This window comes from Pectinophora gossypiella, chromosome 3 (genome assembly GCF_024362695.1).
Source record: "Pectinophora gossypiella chromosome 3, ilPecGoss1.1, whole genome shotgun sequence".
NCBI lineage: Eukaryota > Metazoa > Arthropoda > Insecta > Lepidoptera > Gelechiidae > Pectinophora > Pectinophora gossypiella.
This window is the reverse complement of record NC_065406.1, coordinates 5352197-5369265: the sequence shown is the minus strand read 5'-3', so window position 1 is coordinate 5369265 and position 17069 is coordinate 5352197. Positions and strand designations below refer to the sequence as shown.

The 17069-nt window shown below is 40.5% G+C and overlaps 1 protein-coding gene across 2 annotated transcripts in view; it reads left to right on the top strand.

The window, feature by feature from the left end:
• The window catches only part of LOC126380148 (hormone receptor 4-like), a 44608-nt gene that overhangs the window by 21229 nt on the left and 6310 nt on the right, over positions 1-17069 (top strand). For both annotated transcript variants that reach the window (XM_050029418.1, XM_050029409.1), the window contains exons 3-7: positions 3515-4618; positions 4699-4913; positions 4996-5391; positions 7663-7855; positions 12347-12462. In XM_050029418.1, the coding sequence (XP_049885375.1) occupies positions 3515-4618; positions 4699-4913; positions 4996-5391; positions 7663-7855; positions 12347-12462 (2024 nt within the window). The remainder of the gene's footprint in view (positions 1-3514; positions 4619-4698; positions 4914-4995; positions 5392-7662; positions 7856-12346; positions 12463-17069) is intronic.

Genomic DNA, 17069 nt, shown 5'->3' with positions numbered 1-17069 from the left:
TTTGCAACTGCCTCTTGAAGAACATCAGTAGTCTGTCAATATTGGTGTGATAGTAGCCCAGATTGAGTTTTCAAATAAACTTCATGTCCATCGAATACCATACCTTAGTGCTCTCGTGTTCTCACCCTTAAAGGTGTTTGTTACGCTTACTATCTTTTGTATACGAACTGATTGCAAATGAAATAACAAAAGTTCCCAATTAGTGAAGGTCAGCTAGCTTCCACAGAAGCTACTCTCCAATGGAGCACATTCAAGTAATAGGTGAAGTACCACTTCAGAGTATAAAAATCAGCCCAGTGTTTCACTTTTTGGTGATAAGACTTGCAACAGTCGAACATTGAGCTGTCCCATGCCTTTATCAATGCAGGATTAAGCAATTAAGAAATGTGTGAATTGTGGACACTGTCCATGAGAACTACACAGTTTTGCCAAAAGCAGTTCTCATTATTATGTGTTTCATCCATTAAAGATATAAGAATACTATAAAAATATCAAAACTAATAGAAATAATTGCTTAAATTGCCATACGTTGAAATACAGGACTGTCCCCTGAGCAGCTGAGAGATGTATGCATTTATTATAAATGCGAAAGTAACTTCTCTTCAATATGAAGGAAAAGAAATGAATCAGTCTGGTTTTTACAATACTACAGAACTAGTAACACATACAGGAAGTAACTGGACAAAAGACGAAAGTGGACAAAAAATACAATCGTCAAAAATTATAGAGGTTTGCACCTGTCATACTTACCAAAACGTCTTATATTTTTTAATGATTTTACAAAAAATATTCCGAATAGCATACAATAAATGTGTATAGAAAGATAAAACGCCGACGAACAGTGACAACCACTGCTACTAACTAGATTTAAGGAGTTAAATCAAGCACAAGTTAATTAAACTGTATTTATCTATTATGTTCACTTTTGTTGTCACCTCTTACAGTGGCATCATCAAAGGTAAGTGATTGATAGAATGTAGGATAGTGGGCAGGTATGGCCTCTGAATTGCACATACTGATCAAATTATTACACACAGCTTAACTTATAGAATAACGTCCATAATATGTTTACTTTAACTTGATTTAAGCAGCAGTGGTTGTCACTGTTCGTCGGCGTCTCATCGTTCTAGACACATTTAATTAATTGTATGCAATATAGAATATTCTTTGTATAAATTACATTAAAAATATAAGCCATTTAGGTGAGTATGACAAGCGCAAACCTCCATAATTTTTGATGATTTTATTTTTTGTCCACTTTAGTCTTTTGTCTAGTTACTTCCTGTATCTGTTACTAGTTCTTTAATATTGAAAAAATAAGACTGATTCATTTCTTTTACTTCATCGCATTTATGATGATTCCATACATCTGCTCAGGGGTGAAGGCAGTCCTATGTTTCAACGTATGGCACTTTGAGCAATATTTTCTATTAGTTTTTTTGATGGATAAAACATAAAGTTTTAATTATAACATAATAAATTATTCTGAATATTGCCTTCCTTTAATTATAAATTAAATATTATTGCAAAAGTAGGTGAAATGCTAGTTTATCAAAATTGTTTTCACTTTACTGTTTAAAATTTTATTAAATTAATTATGCTCTATCAAAAAAAGTTAATCTCATGAAAATAATATTTCCTAATTAATATACTTATATAACATTAACATAATTTTGTTTTATATTAAGTACTAGAACAAAGTTATATTTGACTTTGCCAACCTGAACAATAACTCAAATAACCAGAAAAAAAATACTACTGTCTATAATCGGCAAGCTTTCACTCTAATATTTCCAACGAATAAAATGATATTGATTCCTTTTTTTTATGTTGCATAATAAAATTTACGAGAATAAAATGACAAGTGACTATTAAAAAAATATTAATTATTTGTTCTTTTGCTAAAGTAAAAAAAATACATTATCTCCCAAACTGTAAACTTAAAAGCAAATTAATAATAAATAAGCGTTAGTGTAAAAAATTAGCTATTTAATTCAGTCTTTGATGTTTGACATAGTTTATTTGTTACAAAGTTATGACGATATTTCAGTTTTTTATTTTTCCTGAAAAGTTGACTTTTTGCACTTATACTTTTATTCTCCGGGGACGGCGAAGTAATCACAACTAGGTCGATGCACATAAAATAGTGTACCTAGAACCTCAGCGTTGCGTCACCCGGTACCCGGCTAGAAAGATCGGTCCCCACCAATGATGTGGCAAAGGACGCGGAGTGAAATAGAGATCGTCCTCGAAGCGAGAGCGGTGCACGCGCTGCACTAGTCATTGAGCGGTTGCACTTCGCACGCACGGTCGTCTGAGTGACCTAATAGTGGTGGGTGCTGGAGGGAGGGACCGGGAAGCGCCGGGCGCGGGGAGCGGGGCGCTCGTGCGGTAGGTCGCGCTCACTGCTAGCGCCCGCCCGCCGACGGCCGCCGCCGCCAGTGGAAAACTTTCTTCGCGACTTTTCCCCGCGTAAACAAAAATTCTACCGCCCAAACCGGCGGCCTAAACAACCAATCGGCTCTACAACGAATGACAAAAATATACGCCGCATTTTCTTTTCAAATTTCGAACAATTTAGTGCTGATATCTAATTTCTGAAGTAAAAGAACTGTCGTGTGTGTTGAGATGTAACCGGCGGCACGTGAGAGGGTAACTACGCCTATGGATTTAGTAATAAAAAGTCGGTAAAGTTTCTGATTTATTGAATAAGTATCGCTGTTTAATATAAAGTGCGTGTTTATTTTTGTTTATTTTAGACAGGGTGATATATAATTTGCAATCTGGCGTCATAGATGACTTTTCTTGTCTCAAAACTCATCAATGATGTTAGAGCAAAATACATAATGGGTAACTTCTTTACCTATAAGAAGTTTTAATAATTTCATAAGTCTAATAGAGCTTATGTTTAGAAAAGTGATTCAGTGTATAGGAATATAGTGGTGCAACGTGACGTAAAGCCCTTTGTGCTGGGTGCAGCGCGCAGGCGCAACACTTCCGGGCCCCATCTGCGCTCGCGCAGCTTTCACTTTCTCCGCGCGCCGCCGCCGCTCGCATCTCGCTCGCCGCGCGCAGTGCCGCACTCTACGCTTCCTACATTTTCCACGTCTATTCCGGATCGTTATATAAAATGCCTACCAATACATAACCCGTTAAGAATTTTCCACTTGCTCTATCTACCTACATTGTGTTGAGAAGTTTTAATTTGTTTTCAATAGCATCATATTGCAATTCATAGTTAATAGGCATAATAGATGAAATTTTCTAAGCGGTTGACGGGACAGCGACGCTCACATCGTGACGCAACCGGCTAATCTAGTCGGCGGCGTCGGGAAGTGCAGTGTCGTGTCCCCGCGCCACTCCGCGCCCCGCGCTAACTGCGATCGCGTCGCGCGGTCGTTCACATTTCACCTAGTTTCTATTTGTCGCTCCTAAAAGTCCACGGTGCTCTTTTTCTTCAGCGCGGATACGAGAGGTCGATAGGCATTTGTTAACCGCGTGGTGTACCCCACAGGCGAGTCAGCCGCCGACACGAGCACGTCGTCGCCAGACCCGGGCCCGCCCTCGCCGCGCATGGCCGAGGCGGGCTGCAACACGCCGCCGCACCCGCCGCCCGTGTTCGACGGCGGCGGATCGCCATCGCCCTCGCCGGCCTGCCATCCCACCGTCATCCGATCCGCGCCACCCTACTCAGTCATCAAGTTTGAGGGAACGGCGGCAGCCATCAAGTCGGAAAACTCTGCGGTCAGCGCCAAGCATGACGCTCCGTCACCTGCCCAACTTTCTTCCGTGAAGATCGAGGGCACGCCCCCCGAGCCGCCACAGCCTTACCGGCCGCGAGCGCTCGCACCACCGCCGCCGGGCTCCCACGGCTCGCTATCGCCGGGCGCCTGGCCACCCACCGCCTCCATCAACGGTGTCAAGCCGGAGCTCATCGGTGGGCACTTCCCACCTCAACCCCTCGAGCCGAAAGGCGGCGCGAGAGGAACGCAATGGCGCGGTGCGCCCGCAGTGATCATGGGCGAATCGGGTGGAGTCCGCACAATGTTTTGGACTTTGCCTGCTCCGAATCCCGGCGGTGAGCCGGCGGCAAGCGCGTCGCATACTCCTACACCACCGACGCCAGACCCGGCGACGTGCAGCGAGGAGTCGGCCGCGCGGTTGCTGCTGAACCTTGGTGGCGAACTGAGGCGGCCGCGCGGTCCGCCGTTGAACATGGAGCTGCTGTGGGCGGGGGACGTGTCGCAGCTGCCGGCGCACCAGCAGCTGCACGCGCTGAACCTGAGCGCGGCGGCGGGCAGCGTGGCGGGCGCGGCCGTCGCCGGCGCCAGCTCACTCGCCCTGCCGCGCCCCGAGCTGCGGGCGTACGCGCCCGAGGCTGAGCGCGATGAGGACGAGCAACCTATGATATGTATGATTTGTGAAGACAAAGCGACGGGACTACATTACGGCATTATCACGTGTGAAGGTTGCAAAGGTTTCTTCAAACGGACTGTACAAAACCGGAGAGTTTACACATGTGTTGCTGATGGTGGCTGTGAAATTACGAAAGCACAACGGAATAGGTGCCAGTATTGCCGGTTCAAGAAGTGCATCGAACAGGGGATGGTTTTACAGGGTAAGTGTTACTCTGATCGGATTCTAACTCTCCGAACAGAATATTGAGTAAGTTTTGTAATATTGTTTTTTGATTCACAGCTGTACGAGAGGATCGTATGCCCGGTGGACGTAATAGCGGCGCCGTGTACAATCTGTACAAGGTGAAATATAGAAAGCACAAAAAGGCGAACAAAGCAGCGACGACGACGAGTCGAGCGTCACCACCTGAGAAACCCAAGGACCCTTTACCACCACTCCCACCACACCTTGTTAATGGAACCATTCTAAAGACTGCACTAACAAATCCTAGCGAAGTAAGAATCTTGATATACCTATGTATTTTTGTTATTTCTTATCAAAATGTATTCTGTGTGACTTAAAAGTATTTTCCAACAGGTTGTCCATTTAAGAGCGCGTCTGGAGAGCGCAGTGTCATCATCCCGAGACCGTGCTGTTCCCCTCGAGCGGGCGCTGCACATGATCCGAGCGCTGATCGACTGCGACGCAATGGAAGACATCGCCACCGTCCGCCATCTACCAGACTTATTACACGATACGTCGGAAATCGGAGACAAACTCTGCAAGATCGGCGATTCAATCGTGCACAAAATGGTCGCGTGGACCAAAAAACTTCCATTCATTATGGAGATTCCTATGGAGATCCACTCGAAGCTGTTGATGGAGAAGTGGCACGAGATCTCAGTGCTGACGACGGCGGCGTACCAGGCGATGCACGGGAAGCATGCGCACGCGCCGCCTTCCTCAGACCATGAACATGACTTTATGCAAGAGGTGAGTCTTCTTACGTTACATAGTATTTCATACATTCTTTGCACTTCCATTATTGTCTTAGATAGGCACCTGTCGTAGAGGCGCTATTATTTCGCAAACTAATATTGTTTTTTTCTGAAAGATCAACTAACAGTACTCTGTGTCAAATGTTACCTACTTAGTATTCACATTATTTCATGACAATATGTCTGGGCCAGTAACCGTGGTAGCCCAGTTGGAAGAACCCTCTCACTGTGAAGTCGCAGGTTCGAATCCAGCACGGGCCTAAACTTATCATTTTGAAATCGTTTTTCGAATTCATGTTTGGATCATAAATTATTATCATGTGCTCAGCGGTGAAGGAAACCATCATGAGGAGACCCACATACCCGAGAAATGCGTTTTGGTTAGATATGTGACCTAACCTGTATTTAGCTGATTTTCCCTTCGTAAAAAACCGAGCCTGTCAAATCTTCAGATTAGGTTATCCTGTGCAAACGGGATAACGCTAAGGAGATGATGATATCTGGGCTACTAGTTAATGCGATACGGGGCAAATGTACAACACTTAAGGATCCCCTCGTTACTGATACTACAAAATATATTTAAAACTATTGATCATTCTAACAAATAACCCGTTTGTATACCTATTTAATTACATCTCAGAGATCCCAGAAATAGTCTCAGGTTTGCCGGTAGACCGTTCAGGTCACATTCGATTTCGCTGCAGAGACTTCCGCCACATGCACCGGCGGTTACGTGATCTGCATCGACCGTTGCGCAACATAGAAAGCCGCATAGAGTTGCACTCGGACGCATTCGCTGCATAACTCGTTTTATTAGAATCGTAAACTAATGCAATAACGCCGACTCGACTCTATCACTCCTCTATTGTCAATGGATATGTTAGTCTGTTGCATAGAAGTAGAGTGCAATGATTTATTTATACATGAAGTTTTACACTTTACGCGGTCGTTAATATTTTGCGTATCAAATAACTTTGTTGTGGAATGAGAAAGAATTACAAAATTTCAGTACCTAGTAGAATTTGATTACGCGTTCTATAGAATTTCATTAATGATCAGATTTTTCATGCAATTTTTGACACATTGGTGAACCTATTACTTACTGAATGAAACATGGTAAGTGGGTATAAATGTATGTAATAATAAATATCACTTAAAAGAATTTGAAATGGAACGTAATACATACATACATACATACATAAACTCATGTAATATTATTTCAAAATTCCAATCCACTTTTCTTTTATTAATAATCCTTCAATTCAAATTTTAAAAAATATCAGTTCCAATAAATGATGTCATTTTGAGAATGACAGATTTAGGCGAGAACACTATAGCCAAAATAGCTCCCTTTTGATTTGTTTTTCGTTTCGATCTCAAATATGATAACTTAATTCATTGCCTAGATACTTTTTACTTTTCATAAGTAGTGCAAGTATTAGCGTGCGCCGGCGCTGCATGTTACGTAAACGAGAGGTAATGCTAATGACGGTAGTTACACAAAAAGCATTTTTCATTGTCTAGAGCAGTTCCTCTTCGCTTACTTACATATTCACATTATGTAAAATGGATAGTATTCGGCTTTTTATTTCATTATTACCTATCAATTTGACATTCTTCATTGAATTTAAATATATTAGACTTTTCGAATTGTTATAAATTGTGATTGTATAATCATATTTATTACATTTCTATTACTTCTTCTTCTGTTATGTGGGTTGTAAGGTTAATGACCTATTATATATAGCTAGAAATTGTATATATTAAGTAAAACGTTCTATGTATATTTGTACAAAATGTTTAGACTAAATAAAATTGGTTTGTACGAAATTATCTTTGTACAGAATTATGCCTTTTTGATTCAATAGGTAGGTATTTAAAGTCCTTCCTCCAACTAATATTGAAGCTCCTGCGGCTAATATTAATAGAATCTTCATAATCAACGTTATATCTCCATAATCAATGGTATTACGTAAACAACAACAATACAACGTAACAACTTCTTCACGAACAAAATAATTGCTTAAAATAATTAACTCTACAATTTACAGCAATTTTTCTCATTGGCTGGCAATTTTGTAAAGGGCCCATAAATGTATGATGGCTGAATGACCGCCTTTATTTTACAAGTACCCAGGAAAACAGCTAAAACGCAGACGATACAGAACTGCCTGATAATACTGATTTTTCTCGTTGGCCGGTACTTTGGAGAAGGCCCATAAATGTGTGAAGGGTGGCCTACTTACAAGTTCATATCAATTCCCAGGTAAACGCAAACCTGCGGACGCTACAGAACTGCCTGACATCACTGATGGGGCGACCGATCACGCTGGAGCAATTGCGGCTAGACGTGGGCCTGGTGGTGGAGAAGATGACACAGATCACCTGCGTGTTCCGCCGCATCCAGCTACGGATGGAAGAGTACGTCTGTCTGAAGGTCTACATACTGCTCAATCAAGGTACGTAGCTTTCTTCTTCTCTTCTCTCGTGTGGATTGTGAAGTCGGTGACCGACCTTATCAACCCTGGTGTCAGGGTTCCTATTGAGCTGCCAAAGGCCCCTGATATGATTCATGTTACGACTACACAGTTACTTAAGTAAATACGTACGTTATACGTTACGTACTTTTTTTCTACTAAACTAGCAACAGACTATAATGGCCATTTTGATATAGTAAAGTACTTACAGCATTTCGCTTAGTCAATTATAGTTAGAAATTAATTCGAAACTTGATTAACACAATAAAGTATACTACGACTACTACTATACACTACATTACTACACACACACACACACTACTACACTACGCTACTGTATACTATTTGCTCCTTTACCGTGGTTATCAATTGATACGAAACTTGATGAGCGGGCGAAACGTCAAAACGGTCATCATTTATAAAGTGCCGCTATTTGTGAATTTTTTTGATAATCTTTCACGGAAAAATTACTGAACAGATTGTGTAATGTTCTCAACATTACGCAATTTGTAATGTTGAGAACATTACGAACGATCCACCGCTAGTCCAAAATAATGAAGAGTTCATTACACCTCGATAATGAACTGATTCAAAGCTTCAGTTCTCTACACGTGATGAATTTTAAATCAATGTTCCTTTATCGATCTTAACTATCTTCTTATCATGACCCTTATAACCAAGAAAGCGGTAGAACGGCCATTGTTACAATAATCTGTCAATTTCACCAGAAATGTTCAGTGAATAGTTTAAATTCGTGCTTATTGATAACCTTTCACTGACTCTGTAATTAGGAACGGTTATGTAGGCTATGTAAATATCGTTATTCAGTACGTTTCCTTGTTTATAAAAGACTATTTTCTTAACCTACAAACTATTTCGCTTCTCTATCGTTATGTTTCAAACCTTTGAGTGATTGAGTTAATATAGCGCCAGAAATACACTTTATATACTTACCATATTTGAAATTCCAACAATTCACCAGAGTAGTAGTATTACACGACTTATATTGCAGAGTTGATTAGGACTTAGGCATCAAATATTTTCCTCTCTAATTCTACAATTTTCCTTGAGCAGTTAGTTGCACTTGGTCTAATACTGGCTCTTATGGCCATGTAAATGAGCCAGTACTGTGTAGGGTGTCATTATGAAGCCTAGAAATGATTGCATGTCAACGCACTAGAGTCGTAATCCAGTTAACGCGAGTGGCAGGGGTGCACAGCCTCGCAGCGAGCCGCGATTCATGTAGGTTAGGTAGGTCAGTGATGTTACGCAAGCTAGGCACTAGGCATCCTACCGACGCCGACGACGCGGTGACGCGCACCACTCATTATGTTGTTACTCGTTTTACGCGCCTTTTCCAACAAATGTCTCAACTAGGTAAATCGTTTCTCAGAAACCACAAGAGATACTTCTCGGTTTACGAGAGGTTTGACAGTTAAAATTACAGCATACTCACTGACTCAACTCGGCTACTATTGACTATGAACCTTCGAAGTTTTACCTACTAGCAGTCTAGAACAGTTCATATCGAATATTTATAACGTGTGGCATCGAATAATGATAGGACAGTAATGGAAACTCTGCGCATTTTCACTTACACAACGACTTTGAAATGGTATAAAATCTCGATATGGTGACACGATAAGTAGACTGTGCAAAGTGGTCGTTAAAATTATTATGATTTATGGTACATGTAACCTAGTTGCGAGAGTCTCGCTTGCGAAATCGATTAGGAACAACTTCGGGACTTGCCGATAATTTCACTCCGAGGGCGATAACGATAAGACATCGAACGAAAGTTCTCGATCTCTAGATTACCATCTAAACTAGCTTTAAATGCATTGTACCACCTGCGTAGCGATTTCTAATCGCGTCTCTTACATTAGTAATGATAGTATCAGAGATTCTAATTTGACAATAAAGTAAAACTATTCAGTTACCATTAACAACATATTTATTATTATTGTTTAACGCTTAAACAAGAGCGCTCTGATTATATTCCGGTTCCAAAGTAAACGGCGAAAACATTTTATAGACACTTGTACGTATCTAAGTACAAAAATGAGTGTATTCTATTTATGAACATAGAAACATGCGCACAGGCAATACAGAGCGCAGGGAAACTATGACATCCAGCGTTATCGTGCGTAAGTGGGTCACGCGCGTACGCCATGTTTGAAAATTATTTTCACCGAGCACGCATGCGCTCTGCTACCTAGTACCCTTTATCAAATGTACTTACTTGCATTGCAGGCTCAATGTAGATTCTAGCTACAGAGATGTTACTTTATGAAGGATGTAGGATAAAAGGATAGAAGTAATACTCATTTATGTGTTTATTTTTTAATGAGAATAATCTTCTATCCTTTTATTATGGTCTACCAGGATGATTATTTCATTAGGATACATCCCCTTATCAAAGTAACTTGTCACTTTGCAAATGCAATGTATGAAATCAAGTGCAGCAACCAATATGCAATAGTAGGTATTAGCATCTTAATCTATGCTACTCGTATAATAACAGGTTGTTCAGAATTTGTACTTATTTAGTGCTCGGCACTTTATTACGTAGCATGTTATGTAATGTCTACAGATATTAATAAATGCCTAGAAAATGCCTAATAACATCGATAAGTTACCGCTGGTCTTCAACCTACTAGTTTAATGATAACTCATTTAAACCATTCGAAAATGTTCGTGTCAAGGAAGAATATTATAACTATATAATATGCACTACTGAATCCGTAATTTTCACACTATTATTTTTATGACTTTAAATATGGGTTTAGTTTCGCTCAGGTCGGTATTGCACTATCCAGTAAGATTTTGCTATTCAAAATCTTAAAGTCAATTTGAATAGAAGAGAGTGTAGTAGTTTATACAGTGAAATAAAGTGATTTTCACCTCCTTTCGTCATTGTAACTAAGATAGATTTAGCTGTATTTGTACTAAACCAGCAACAGATTATAGTCACAAGATTGGATAAATTCCTTAAGATAAATCGTTGAGCGAAGTAATTCAATCATTTCTAGATAATCTCCTGAATTACAAACTAGTTTTGAACGTGGTCTATGAAATATGGTAATTTAACTTATCTATTTGCAAAGGAAAGTGTTCTGTATCGAACTTTATCGTTGAACTTACCAAAGCGAGTGGCTACGGTGAAATGGAAAGCGCTTGCGCAACGATTCGCGCCGTCGCTTGTGTGTGTTTGTGTGTGTCTCTTGTGTCCATGTGTGCTATTGGGCAACGCATATACTGTTAGACGTGGAATTGAGTAATAAATGCCTGTTATTGGACCAGTGTCGACAAAAGTGGCACCGAGCTTATAATAGACGTATCGACTATGATATGAACGTTTTATCTTTGCTCGCATAGGTACGGACCAGCCTATAATTACATTGAAACTTAAATGTGTTTCTATTTCCAATTGGTATTTCTTGCGACACCAGCTAAGCAAGTACCTATTTCTATTTCTGTAGCAAAAACGTTCTAAATCTGTAACTTATAGGAGACTTAACTATCGAAGAAAGTACTTACGAATCTTGCTTTTATTATAAGTACTTAATGTAATATCCGAGCGGGCTATAGGCCGGAGCTTAGCACAATACGTGTAATAGAGTTACGTCAGTGCAACGGGACAGCATTTCACTCTCAGAGCGGAAAGCGCAACGCGGAAGGCGCACTTTCTCTTTTGCCCGCTGCGGCGTGCGCGAGCGCAGGAAAACGCGCAGATTGTAGCGGTACGAGACGAACGTATTTACGTAACGTACGCCTCTGCACTGCGCGCCGCCACGGTGCGCGATGCGACATCACCATCCACTTACTTTATTGAGATGGACGTCCTAACCACTAAGTCCAAATTGTGCTAGGAATATGAACTGGTACATACATACATTACCTTATATTATGTAAATAACGCTTTTCTCTAATACATGAAAGTAAAACACTCAAACCTTGACGAACTATTTAAACAAACCTAATACGCTGAAATCGATTACATTAATACCGCAATCTACTTTAAACCCTGGTTTCCTGTACCTACATTGCATACTAGCGACTAATACAGAAGAGCGCACTCGTATAGTTCGCGCGAACAATAGCGCGCGCAGGCTGTGCGAGCGAGATAGCGCGCGTGAGGACGCGAGCTGCGGAGGTCAACGGCTAGCCGCGGTCGTTGCCCCCCTATCGCAGTGACCTACTGAGCGTGTGACGTCACCCAGCGCTCTGGCATTGGTTCGCCGCAGCGCTTTCCGCCATCTAGCGGCGAGTAGACGCAACTACCTATCGTTTAGTCATCGTTATTTTTTTACATTTAGCATTGGTACCTTACGTATTATAGGTAATTATTTCAATTAATGAATTTAATATACCTAGCTTTAAAATAAAAGCCCTGTTATTAAGTAAAAATTCCCTCCTAATTCTTCATATCTCTAGGCTGGATACCTAATAACCAAAGGTGATTATTTACAGAAGTGGAGCTGGAAGGAATCCAGGACCGGTACGTGCAGGTGCTGCGGAGCTACCTGGAGCACGCGGCGCCGCACCACCCCGGCCGCCTGCAGGAGCTCTTCGCCAGGATACCTGAGGTAGAACCTACTATTACTATATCATAAGATACATAATTAGATAGGTATTATTTGTGCACCTTTTGTTGGACAAACATTAAACCCCTATTCTTGTTATTTTCTTCTTCTTTTTTCCCTGTCTTTTCTTTCTTGCTCTTTCTACTCTATCCAAATCAATTTCTCTCTTTTATAGGGTGGCCATGACATGACGTTCGCCTTCTCTTAAAAAATTAAAGCTTCTTAGTCTTCTCGTAACTCTTTTCCCCTCTATCGTCTCTTCCTTGTTTTTTTTTTACTTTTCTTTAGTATCGAAGTACTATTTTAATCTTTTTAAATAATAAGCTTTTCTTTACAAATCATCACAATCTTTCTTCTTTAATACAGAGCAGAAGGTATAGGTAGCTCAAAGCTCTGCTGATTAAATATTAAAAGTGGACCTATTTGCTGATATAAATAATATTCATTAATTATATAACTATGAATGTCAGACTAGGCTGCATGATAGTGATGTCATTGCATACATTATAGTTTAAAACAATAACTAAAATTTATCTATGCACACTGATCTTTTGTCGTTGCTTCTTCCTTCCTTCCGTGGCCGCCATGTAGAACATAAGTTTACCGTATACACTAATATTTTAAATCGTATTTTTATCTAAACAAACATGTGGAAATTGTGACTTCTGATTTTGGATTATGATAATACAAGAAGAGAAGATGACGTGAATTGTTTTATTTCCATCTTCTACACGCTCGCCCGTTCCCAAGATTCCACTGTGCACATTACACACATCATCTGCTTGAACAGGTTATGTCACCAGTGTTAAATACATATTATAATATTAGAATCCCAGAAGTTGGAAAAAGGGCTGAGGAAGAGAGCGTGCGGATTTATTTTGTGAAACAACATGTCGCGATCATCGCCAAATGTCAACGTCACTGCTCCTAGGCAGCCGGCTATTACTGGCAACGGCGCCGGAGTACACATGGAGAAATTGCGTGGCTCGGCCAATTATATTTCATGGAAATTCTCTATCAAGATGACATTAATTCTTGAAGACCTATGGAGTTGTATAAGCGAACAATCGATTCAAGACACTCAAAAGGATCAAAGGGCATTGGCCAGAATCTGCCTAAGTATTGAAACGTCACTTTACCAATATGTACGTGAAGCGGTGTCTGCACGTGATGCATGGGAAAAGCTTGCCATGGTGTTTGAAGACCGGGGGCTATACCGTCGTGTTTTGTTGTTGCGACAGCTTCATCGTATTGATTTTAAGAACTTTATGAGCATGCAAGAATACATAAATGCGGTCATGACGCTAGTCTCACAACTGTCTGATATTGGAAGAACTATTGAAGACGGGGAGGTTGCTGAAATCCTTTTATCTGGCTTACCTTCCGAATATGATGTTCTTGTGAGTAACTTGGAAACAGCATGTATTAGTTCTTCTCTCTCCAGCGAGTTGGTCCGGACACGTCTTCTTCAAGAAGAGATGCGAAAGAACGGCAACCATGAAGGGACTATGCATGAAAATGCCTACTTTGTCAAGAAGAAGGTTATCTGTAAGTTCTGCGGGAAGCCTGGACACGTTCGGAACAAATGCTTTAAGCTTCGCAAACAGAAGAAAGAAAATGCAGAGGCTGAGAAGGCTTTTAATGTCACTGAAAGCGCTTATTCCGTTGCTCAAGAAGACTTTGTTGTGGACAGCGGCTGCAGCAATCACATGGTCAAGAACAAGAATATGCTAACAAGCTTTAAGAATAATAAGAGCCGTGTGTGTATGGCTAACGACGAGTATTTGCTTAGCGAAGGAACAGGTAAACTTGTTATTCCCTCTTGCCATGTACAAATTGAAGCTATGCTCGTTCCTAAATTAGCGATGAATTTACTTTCTGTTAGTAAATTAACTAAGGGTGGTTTCATACTGGTATTTGATAAGAAAGGGTGTCACATTTATAAAGATAGGGACTGTAGGATCACAGGCATGGTAGTAGGTCATGCATGTGATATCAATGGTGTTTATAGGCTGTCCAGCGGTACACCAGGTAATATTTCGCAGCCAGTGGTGCATTCTTCAGTTCTTCTGAAGAAACGAGTTCAGGAGGAACAGAGTGCGTTGTCAGTGTCAGCTGAAATCTGGCACAAGCGGCTGGGACACATGAGCTACGGAGGTATGTACGCTTTGCGACAGAACAATGTTCTTATGTTTCAGGACAATGAAGAACACAAGCTACCGGCGTGTGTGGCTTGCTTAGAGGGCAAACAAGTATCCAAAGCTTTTCCCTCTGGTGAAGCCAAACGTGCCACTGGTCGACTTGAGCTCATACATTCGGACATCTGTGGACCGATGCCGATTCGAAGTTGGGGCGGTGCGAAATATATGCTGACCTTTACGGATGACTTCAGCAGGAAGAGTTGGGTGTATCTACTACAGGAGAAAAGTCAGGTAATTTCCTATTTTATTGAATTTAAAAACCTTGTGGAAAAGCAAATTGGTGTCAACATTAAGTGTCTACGAACAGATGGAGGTGGAGAATATTGTAATGAGCGTTTTCGCTCCTACCTCAAATCTCAGGGCATTGTGCATCAAGTCACTGTGCCTTACTGCCCACAGCAAAATGGTGTATCAGAAAGGCTTAACAGGACTTTGTTAGAGAAGGCAAGATGCATGCTGCAGGAATCTGGTCTCAGCCGGGAATATTGGGGAGAGGCTGTTATGGCCGCTTTATATATTAAAAATAGAAGCCCTACGGTTGCCCTTGGCGGACTGATGCCTGAACAAGTGTGGACCGGTACCGATGTTAACCTAGGTCACCTTAGAATTTTCGGCTGCATTGCTTACTCATTGATCCCAGAGCAAAAACGTTCTAAATTAGATGCTAAATCTAAACCATATATTTTTGTTGGCTATAGTGATACCACTAAAGGTTACCGATTGATCGATCCAAAAAATCCTAAGCGGATTATACACTCCAGGCATGTAGAATTTTTGGAAGGAAGATTTTTAAAGGACATGGGCAATGTTCCCTGTAATTGTAAAAATAAAAATAATTTTACTGAACATCAAGTTGTAATTTCTAGTCAATTTAATAATTTAAATAATAGTATAGTCACAAATGAAATTAATAATTTACAAAATGAATCTAACTGTGATATTTTAAATTGTACTGAATCTAACTGTGATATTAGTTCTAGTAAAAATGAATTCAATCAAAGTGATCATGATATTAATACAACCATCCATTCAGGTGCGGACTCGGAGTACTGTACTGGTGATGATGATGCGGGAACTGCTGCTGCTAGTCCAAATCTTGAGGATTTGAACTGTGGCTCTTCAGAACCTGATCCGTCGTCGCTTCGAGGGGAAGTGGATTCTAGTTCCGGCCTACAGGTACCTGGTTCGGTAACTGATTTGTCACGTCCTGTACGTAGTACTCGCGGCAAGCCTCCACTCAGGTATGGGGATTATGATCTGTCTTTGCTGGTTCATAATGAGGTCGAACCTCTGTCTTATAAGGACGCTATGCTGTCGCTAGATAAGGAGGATTGGCGACTTGCTATGGAGAAGGAGTATAATGCTCTTATGAAGAATGGTGTTTGGAGTCTTGTTGATCGCCCACATGATAAAAACATCATAAAATGTAAGTGGGTCTACAAGCTAAAGAAAGACGACTCGGGTAAGGATAGATTTAGAGCTCGTTTAGTAGCGCGAGGTTTTTCACAAAAGCAAGGCGTGGACTACAGTGACACCTTTTCGCCTGTCGTTAGGCATACTACACTTAGAACCTTATTTGCCTTAGCTAATGAATTTAATTGGGAAATTAGTCATTTTGATGTAGAAACCGCGTTTTTAAATAGTGACTTAAACGAGCATATCTTCATGGAACAACCAGAAGGCTTTGACACAGATAAAAATAAAGTGTGTTTTTTGTTAAAAAGCATTTATGGTTTAAAACAGGCCAGTCGAATGTGGAATCAAAAAGTACATCAGCTGTTGTGTAATAATAATTTTAAACAGAGCAAATGTGAACCTTGTGTCTATATATGTAGGTCTGATAAAAGGATGACTATAATAGCATTATATGTAGACGATTTTTATGTTTTTGGGAATTGCTCTAAAGATAAATTATTAAAATTATTACAACAGGAATTTATTGTTAAGGATTTGGGTGCTCTGAAAACATGTTTAGGTATGAATGTATGTCGTGACAGATGCAAAAATGTTATAACATTAGATCAAAAGTCTTATATTGAGAAGCTTTTGTTACGTTTTGGCATGGAAAAGTGTAAGCCTGTGTCAACTCCTATGATACTAAATTGTAAGTTAGATAAGCCTAATGGTAATTGTCTAAATGAAAACATGTATCCATATCGAGAGTTGATAGGATCACTTATGTATTTAGCTGTATGTACACGCCCTGACATAGCTTTTGTATGTAGCCAGCTAAGTCAATTTTGTTGCGGCTTTAATATGTCACATTGGCTTGCTGCCAAACGTGTATTACGGTACCTAGCAGGGACCTTAAGTTATGGCTTATGTTTTTATAAGACCCATCACTTAGATATTACTGCTTTTACTGATGCCGATTGGGCTAACGATATTGTAGACAGAAAGTCGTACACA